General features: G+C 36.8%; 1 protein-coding gene across 1 annotated transcript in view; it reads right to left on the minus strand.

Moving 5' to 3' along the window:
- Positions 1-2,706: 2,706 nt before the first annotated feature.
- Positions 2,707-9,739, minus strand: part of NSL1 (NSL1, MIS12 kinetochore complex component) — a 24,535-nt gene continuing 17,502 nt past the window's right edge. The window contains exons 5-6 of the mRNA XM_015569935.1: positions 4,917-4,984; positions 2,707-4,201 (exon numbers count right to left, since the gene is read on the minus strand). Coding sequence (XP_015425421.1) covers positions 3,923-4,201; positions 4,917-4,984 — 347 coding nt within the window. The 3' untranslated portion in view covers positions 2,707-3,922. The remainder of the gene's footprint in view (positions 4,202-4,916; positions 4,985-9,739) is intronic.

The following is a 9,739-nucleotide window of genomic DNA, read 5'->3' on the forward strand; positions in this document are numbered from 1 at the left end:
CAGGCATAGACATGAGCTGCAGCAGGGGACCCCGAGGAGCCAGGTCTCCCCTGGCTCCCCCAGGCCACCCAGAAGTCAAGGGAATGCAGCCAAAGGAAGGAGGGCCAGAGGCAGATATATCTCTAGCATCACGGAGTCACTCTGAGGGGTGTGAATGCCACCCTCTTCTCTGATCAGGCAGGGATCTGGGGACTAGGCTTCAAGCTCTAATAGCCAGAAAATGAGAATTCTAATTCAGACAGTTTTCCTAGTGATTTGCCCTCAGTCCTTTAAACCCCGCCTCCACCCCCATCCTCTACAAAAGTAAGCCCATCTTCTAAGCAGAATTAATAATGAATATAGCCCAGCCAGCGTAGCTCAGTGGTTGAGTGTCAACCTATGAACCTGGAGGGTCACAGTTCAATTCCCGGTCAGGGAACATGCCTGGGTTGCAGGCTTCATTCCCAGTGCAAGGAGTGCAGGAGGCAGCTGATCAATGATTCTCTCTCATCATTGTTTCTATCTCTCTCTCCCTCTCCCTTCCTCTCTGAAATCAATAAAAATGTATTTTAAAAAATCATGAATATGAATGCCACAAGTCATTTATGCCTGAGATTGTGACTTGGGAGAAGTGATAAGTTAGAAATTTGCAATATAAAATCATTCATTCATTCAACTAATATTAGCAAAGGGCCCACAGCGTACAAGCAACGTAGAGATACAGCAATGAACACAAGAGGGCTCTTCAACCCTGAAGCTTCAAATAAATAAAATATTGATTTCCCCAAGTCCTTTCATATAAAATCCCCACAAACCCTTCAGTGGTTTGCCAACCTTTCGGACCTCATGGACCACAAGTTGGCGGCCACTGCTTTAGAAATATTTTTTTCCTTCATTTTTGTACACAGAGGCTTGATCATAGAATCTATTTGCAAAACAAATAGTTGGAGGGTAGGGGGAAGAGTAGGGGAAGAACTCCAAAGAAACCCAAACTAAACGTCTCAGCTAAAAACAGGGACTACAAGTCTAATCTGAAATATACTGAGATAATGGAACTGATACCCTGCAGCAGCCTCTGACATATAATTTATGTCTTAATTCTCAATGATACGAAGATAGTGTCAAAAACAACTTATATTCACTTGTATTTGTGTTAGTTTTAAAATCATTAAAAAATCAAGTTTATTTTTATGCAAGTATTTTATGCACATGTATAAGGCTTATGTCAACCACAAAAAGTCAGTTCCTTTGCCTACTTCCCTTCCCTAGATTCATTCACAAAGTTAACTACTTTCCACTCTCTTAGCTGTTTTTCCTCTAACCAGAGTAATATCCAAAGTGTGCTATCTCTTGATTCAGCTATTTTAGAGATTAGGCACTGATGTCCCATTGTGATAAACATTTCATTCCCAAACATTCCCATTTCATTGCTGATATTCAGGCGGTCACACATTATCAGAGCAAAATTAACTTCTGGGCTAGTCGGGGCAGAAGCTTCCTCAGTGCCCTCTCCAGGCCGACCTGCCGCTCTAGTTCCTGTGCTGGCACACCCTGGCCTTCCCCAGGACCCAGCAGCTAAGGGGGCCCTCCAGAACTCCACCACAGTGCTTGGACCACTACCCGTTCTGACTGTCCAGGGCCTGTGCTGTATTCATCAATTCCCAATCCTCTGACCCTCCCAATATAACTGTCCCAATTTCCTACTGAATTCATATTTGGGATGTTCGTTATTATGTTTATACAAATATTGTTTACTGTGGAGTCAACCTGTAACTATGATTACATTTTTCTTGTACAGCTTTCTGCTTTTACTGTAATGAATAAATGCCTGATTTTTTTTAAAAATTCATTTCTTTGGACACCTGAATACAGACTGCTCTAACTATGGAGTGAAACTTTGGACTTGCTGAGGGACTTCAAGTTTCAGCTGTCTATCTGGGGGTTTTAAAACAGAACAAACTTGCCCTCGCTGGTGTTTCTAAGTGGTTAGAGCATCAGGCTGTGCACCGAAGGTTCTCGGGTTCGATTCTCAGCCAAGAGCACATACCTGGGTTGTAGGTTTTATCTTAGCCCTCGTCAGGGCGCGTGTGGGAAGTAACCAATCGATGTCTCTCTCTCACATTGATGTTTCTCTTCTTTCTTTTTTTTTTCTTCTTTCTCTTTCTCTCTCCCTTCCTCCCCCTGCTCCCTTCCACTCTCTCTCTCTAAAAAAAAAAAAAAAAAAAAAAATCAATGGAAAAAATATCTTCAGGTGAGAATTAACAAAAAAATTAAAATACAATAGAACAAAATTTTTTTAATTATAAAAATTTCCAGATACAAGAATATATCTATCACACAGACACAATGTTATCAAGATTTTTACCACATTTGCTTAAGCTATTCCTTTTCCTTTTGCTGACATATTTCAGAGCAAGTTCATTAAACAATATACATCTCAATATGTATCATTTTTAAAAGAGAAATTTTCTTTTATAATCATAATGCAATTATCTAATCTAGGAGAATTAATAATTCTTTTGTTTGCAGGCTTTTGGAGTGAAATAATTCATACAGAATTATATACTATAAAAAACACTGCCTTAGAATAGCAATATTCTGTAGACTCAAACAACTTAAAAATGAAATTTAGTATGTTCTGAAATGCAAGGTACGGAGCTACCATTCAACTAAAGCTGGGTTCAAAAGTGTCTAAGACAACTCTTAAAAAAAAACACAGTATAAAGATTTTAGTCATTACACATTATTTTAATAAAAAAAACTGCTTTATACAAATATACAGATCTCAAATTGTAACATTAAAATACAGAATACCATAAAGTGGCTATGTAAGTTTTCCTAATTGAGACAGACTTTCTGTCACATTTTGACATTTATGATTATTAACACATAATAAACACAAGAAGTATAGATTTCCAACCTCATGATTAATAAATTCCTTTGCAAACGAATGAAGGTACAATCATTAAAAGGGGAAACGGTTGGCAAGTTAGATAGCCCTGCCTACATTGTGTTATGTGAGTAAAAGACACAGCAGGAGCTATAAGGAACTGTGGTTAAATATTCGAAGTAGGGGCAATATAGCTTTCTCAGACTTCTACCAATGATTATATCCTTGATATATAAACATCCTTAAAAATAAAATAGTTCAGATTACATCTATATTTATTCCACATGGCAATTTCTTAATGTATTACTCTGATGTATATTTTTGAACTGGAGTCATATACAAAGAAATAATGAGAAATCCTTAAAAAATATTATTCACAGGTCAAATTATGCTTAAAAATTAAAAGGTCTATGGAAAACAATGTGTGGGCAAGAAATATTGGGAGACATTCTTCCACAAATAGTAGCTGTCTTGTCTTAAAACACAAAATAAAAACAAAACTTCCTACAATTAAACTCACAGACCTAAATTAGCTGAACTAGAGTGACAAAGTCAAAGCTAGTCTTTCATTTGCACATTCATTTGATAAAACAAATTACGCTGAAAACAAAAAAACACCAAAAAAACAAAAACAAAAACCCTCCTTTGCAGAACTGGTGATTCCTCTCAGCACTTAAATGAAGACAACTGTTACACAGCTCTTTTTTAAAGAAAGCAGTATATCCAGGAAACTGACAGAATGTTACTCATAAAATTCCATAAAAGCTGTAAAGCAGCCAAGAGTTGATGGCATTTAAGGACAGTAAAAGATTGTACTGTTTATACTCATTGATGGGCTTTGTGCCAACATTTAAAAATATGCTTTTCATCGACTACAGACGAAACATTGAGGAAATACAATATTACATCATACCCCAGGACAGTTACTACATCTGTATAAAGAAATCACTAAAGAGTTACTTGTTATTTTAAATGAAGTTCTGTCTAGGCATCAGACTTTAATCTAAATGCCGACAGGGCCTAATTTCAACTCCCGAGATAAACAAAAATAGCTTACGTATCAAGATAAATTCTCTTTGGCCGCAATGGATACCATTTTCTCTGGGGGCAGTCTTTAGTTTGCTTTCTTTTCAGTACCACGTTAGTGGTTTTGCTGGTAGAAGTCTCTGTTGGTGTGGTTTCTATTTGTGTTATAAAGCTCTCAGGTTTAACATCTGGCTCCCTATAACAACTGGAAAAGACTTCTTGGTGGATTCTCTGGAGTTGGATAACAGGCTGCATCTTCAGAACTTGAGAAAATCCATCTCCTTGTTCAATTAATGCAGGCAAGGACTTAAAAAAGTAAACAAACAATAATACTCAAAATTAATCTCAGGTTGAAACAGAAATACACAGCTGCTGGCCTGATTGCCCCTAACCGCCTCTACCTTGGCCGCTGTCACTTTGTGGCTTTGTCCAGAAGGATGTCCGGAAGATGTCCAGTCTAATTAGCATATTACCCTTTTATTAGTGTAGAAGATATTAAGACTCCAATTTGATATGCTATATACTATAGTGGTTAACAATATAAGCTCTGAAGCCAAATAACCAGAGTTTAAATCCTGGCTGAGTTACTTATTTGGGCAATCTAATTAGCCTCTCTGTGCCTCAGTTTCTTCAGCTGTAAAATAGGGAAATAGCAGTACCTATCTCATAGGGTTATTGGAAGGATAATGAGGAAATATAATATATGTTAAGCAGTTAAATGGTACCTGATCCATGCTAAATGCTCACTAAATGTTAGCTGGCATTATTATCCAAAATCACTTGTTGGATCTAACTCTCAGAACTCAAAAATATAACCAACCTTTAAAGAAGCCAGGTATAATACTGGCACACAGTAGGTATCTAATAAATGTCACTGTTGCTTAATTAAGTCATTAATGACCTATTTTAAAAACTACTAAGAATTCCTATTACAACAGACTAAAACACATATGGCTGCTAAAAGCAAATACCTAGCTACAGATTTTGTTCATTTTATAATTTTTTAGCATATAGCTTTTACCTTCATGGCTTCACTGATCTCCTTAGCTACTGTTTCTCCTCTGCATCTCAAATTTTCCACACGAGAGGCTGCAAAGAAACCGCCAAACAGTATTTTACATTTTTAAATCTAATAACATCATAAAAGACATGCAGATGCTACCTAGATAAAAATCTGTCAGGACTATTCACCTTAGTTCAAGCTTTCTTAGGATAGTTTATAATCTATTAAAACAAGTATCCTTTTAAATTTATCTAGATACATAAGACTAAAAACATAAGAACAGTAGAGTAAAAGAAATAGTTATACACATAAGATGATAGACAACAAGAGTTGTATTATGAGTAGTCTTAACACTGTGACTCCAGAAGAAAGCATGTTTGTTCCTATATTATTTACCATTATGTTTAACATCTTCAAGCCCTATCATCACATTTAAAATAAACATGGGCTAATATTTGATATTTATACTATTCTGAATTTTATAAAAATAAAACATATTTGGACTTTAGAATTTGTATTCACGCTGCATCATACCTAAATGGAACTTCTGGAATAGATTGTGGGTAGTATATTAATTTTTCTTTTCTTACTTCTTTGATGCTTTTCTAAATCCAAATATATTTTATTTTATTTTAATCTCTGTTATAAGTGTTCATGGCTACTTCATAACAGACCTGCATATTCAGGGATAAAACCTAAAACTCCAAGAGAAACCAGAAATGTGAAAAATCATTCTATTATGAAATTGTCTACAAATTAGTTTTTAGTCACTAGAAATTTCCTTTTTATTTCCAGTGTCCTGACCGGGAATCAAACCTGAGACCCTTTGGTGCACAGGAGGACACTCTAACCAACTGAGCCACATCAGCCAGGGCAGAAATTTCATAAAGTCTAGGCAAACAAGTACATAACTACGTTAGAAGGACTATAACTTTATCAGCTTCGAGAGACTGGCAAATAAGTCAAGAAAATAATTTCTGTCATAGCTACTATTTTCCTTTTCTGACTTTCCTTAGCTCAAAAAAGTGAGAACACTTCTAGAAAAAAAGGAAATGAATAGTAAAAGCAAATGAGAGAAAGAAGGCACTCAAAGTTGAAAGCAGGCCCCGAAAGAGCAGTCACTCAAAGGTGACATGATGGGCTCAAGAAAGGGTTCTTAACCATTTTTGTTACCAGAAATTTCTTTTGAAATCCAATGAAGCCCATAGACCCCTTCTCGGAGTACTTTTTTAATGTACTGGTTTTTTAAATTGACATAATTTACAGTGAAATATATATCTTAAGTTTAGCATTCAATCACCTTTAACAAATATATACCAGGATGGACATTTCCATCACTCCAGAAAATTCTTCTGTTCCCCTTCCCCAGTCAACCTTCTCTATAGGAAGCAACCATTCATGTGATTTCTATCATTACACATTAGTTTTGCTTACTCTAGAATTTCAGAATGTTTTAAAATAAAATTTTAAAATATGATTATTTAAAAGTTCTGCCCTGATCGGTTTGGCTCAGTGGATAGAGCGTCAGCCTGCAGACTCAAGGGTCCCGGGTTCAATTCCGGTCAGGGGCATGTACCTTGGATGCGGGCGCATCCCCAATGGGGAGTGTGCAGGAGGCAGCTGATCGATGTTTCTCTCTCATCAATGTTTCTGACTCTCTATCCCTCTCCTTTCCTCTCTGTAAAAAAATCAATAAAATATATTTTTTAAAAAGTTGTATATGTAACATGTGTCCTTTTACTAATGATTTAAATAACATCATCAAGTGGCAGGTCTAATAATTACTGTAATATGAAAATAATGAGTAGAAACAATATTGTGAAGTATCTGCAACAACTGAAATTGAAAATATCTGTGGCTTCTAGTAGCAAAAAAAAGTTACAGGTATGGCTAGTATCACCACCATTTCCTGCATTCTAAATGGAAAGGAAATGTTAAATTTCAGTTTGAGGTTAGTAAAAATAGCAATGTAATTTTTTTCCTACCCAAGCCTATAGTCCCCTATATTCTAATAATTGTATTTATTGTACACATGAAGATGCAATGGGCATATTACTTGAAAATATATCTAACACACTGTTTAAAAATAAGTTTATCCTGTTTCCCAACTATGCAGACATTCCGCATTCTTGAGCAAGGTAGTTACATGTGTTTATGTGTAGGTGTAAATATAAAGTCATCAAGCTGTGCACTGTACATACACCCTAATACAGTATATACACGCATGCACATAATAACGAACAAAATCTTTTTAAATATTTACTCTAGAAAATTGTCCTAGCCGAAACCGGTTTGGCTCAGTGGATAGAGCGTCGGCCTGTAGACTGAAGGGTCCCAGGTTCGATTCCGGTCAAGGGCATGTACCTGGGTTGCGGGCACATCCCCAGTGGGAGGTGTGCAGGAGGCAGCTGGTCAATGTTTCTCGCTCATCGATGTTTCCAACTCTCTATCTCTCTCCCTTCCTCTCTGTAAAAAATCAATAAAATATATTTAAAAAAAAGAAAATTGTCCTACTTTTATGTATAGGGCAAGACAATCATATTCTTCTTCATTGTTACTGCATGATTTACAAAAGAATTTATCATCCAAGGTATCCTTAATTTTTTAAAAACACGTGCTACCTTTTAACTGTCTATAAACCCACACTGATGGACAACAACAGCTGTTCTACATCTGCTGCACAAGCAATGACAATGTAAAAAGTACCAAGAGTAGTTTGGGTTTGTGTGTAAAAAGGAGTCAGGCCCCAGGCTTAGATAATTATAAACATATGTTCACACATAAATGTCTGGTGGAATATTCTAAAGTTGTGCTGGACATATAAGACATTCAGTATTCTTATCTCCAGACTACAAAATGCCAGCTGTACCCCCCTATTACTGTGGTTAACCAAACACTTTCCAACTCCCACCTTTTCAAAATATATTTTTATTGATTTCAGAGAGGAAAGAGAGATAGCAACATCAATGATGAAAGAGAATCATTGATTGGCTGCCTCTTGCACGCCCTCTATTGGGGATCGAGCCCACCACCCAGGCATGTACCCTTGACCAGAATTGAACCCGGGACCCTTCAGTCCACAGGTCCGACTCTCTGAACCCCCACTTTTCCAAAAGGACCACTAGGGGGCAGTACTGCCTCCAGTGAGAATCAAGCTGTTCATTATCTATCAGAACTTGCTTGGGAACAAGAACCTCATTTTCTCAACCTTGGACTCCCCAGTGTTGAACACAGTGCTTGGCATGTAGAGTGCTCCATATGTATGATGGACAAGGCTATGATAGAGGGTTCTGTGGAGGCACAAAGGAGGGTCAGGTCAATCCAACAGGGGAATTGAAAAAAGCTTTACAGATGTTACAAAGAGAGTCACCTTAAACAGATTTGGTGCTGGAGGCTGGAGAGGAGGCGGGGTAGGAGGTAGGGTGGAAGAGGAAGTGCTATACCAAAACAAGGGAATAAATCAAGAAAGAAGAAAACACAGGAACCAGGAAACATGATTCAAAACATTAGAGAAGGAAAGGAAATTCCCAAGGTGATGAGGAAAGGAACAGACAGGATATAAGTTCTGCACCAGGCCTAGAGAGCAACCAGTCCAGATTAGAACAGGAAGACAAAAGGCTCCCAGAGGAATACCTCAAGAAAAAGAAAAAGGTTTCAAAAATGGATTTGATGGATAACCTGAAGTGTTTACCACAGTGAGAGGAATTTTACAGTCCTATCGGAGTGTACAGGAAAGAATTGACAGACACGAAAGCAAACAAAGCAAATAGAAAACTAAAGCAATTAACATTACAAATATTAATACTGCTGTTCTTATGTTTTTGGTTTTTTACAAAGGGAGAGATTAAAAGTGAAGCTAATCAGTATAGATTTTTCTTTTGAGAAATTAGGTGTCAAAAAGAAAAAGAGAGTTCAGAGAAGAGAAACACAATAGCACGAAAACTTTCCCTAACTGATCCTCTGACAGCCCATCCTTATAGTAGTATAAGCTGGCATACACTGTCAATCAATCTTATGTAATACCTTTAGCAACCCTGTGAGGCAAGCAGGTTTCTTTCATTAGCCTCCTTTTATAGATAAGGAAACAACCTGCAAGAGCTGAAAAATGTACCCAGAATTGAATAGAAGTGGAACCATACTTCCTAGAATCCGAAACACTTGCTCTTCTATATTCTATAAATAACTTTCCAAAACATCACTTTGTCAAAAATCATACTATACTCATAAGAATAAAATCTAAAAGTCAAAAATCAGCTCCAACATAATGAAATCCTTTTTTTTTAAAATATGTTTTTATTGATTTCAGAGAGGATGGGAGAGGAAGAGATAGAAACATCAATGATTAAAGAATCATTGATCTGCTGACTCCTGCACACCCCCTACGGAAATTGAGCCCGCAACCAGGAATGTGCCCTTGACCAAAATCGAACCCAGGACCCTTCAGTCTGCAAGTTGACACTCTGTCCACTGAGCCAAACCAGTTATGGCATGAAAACCTCTTGAAATAAAAACATATTATGCCTAGTAAAGAATTAAAAATACAACAATTCTATAGTTAAATCTATTTTAACTATTAATATTACAGTATGTTTAAGTTAAGTGAATTAAATTCCTTTAATTGAAAACTAAAAAGAATCAATAATTTTAAGAATAAAACCAAATACACAAAGATTAAAAATATCTACACTAATAAAAGAGAAATATGGTAATTGGTGTACGACCGCTACCCCTTTCATTGGCTAATCAGGGTGATATGCAAATTAACTGCCAACTCAGATGGCAGTTAACCGCCAACAAAGATGGCGGTTAATTTGCATATGTAGGCACAATGCAGGGAGGCG

The sequence above is a fragment of the Myotis davidii genome, unplaced genomic scaffold (assembly GCF_000327345.1).
Source record: "Myotis davidii unplaced genomic scaffold, ASM32734v1 scaffold362, whole genome shotgun sequence".
Lineage (NCBI taxonomy): Eukaryota > Metazoa > Chordata > Mammalia > Chiroptera > Vespertilionidae > Myotis > Myotis davidii.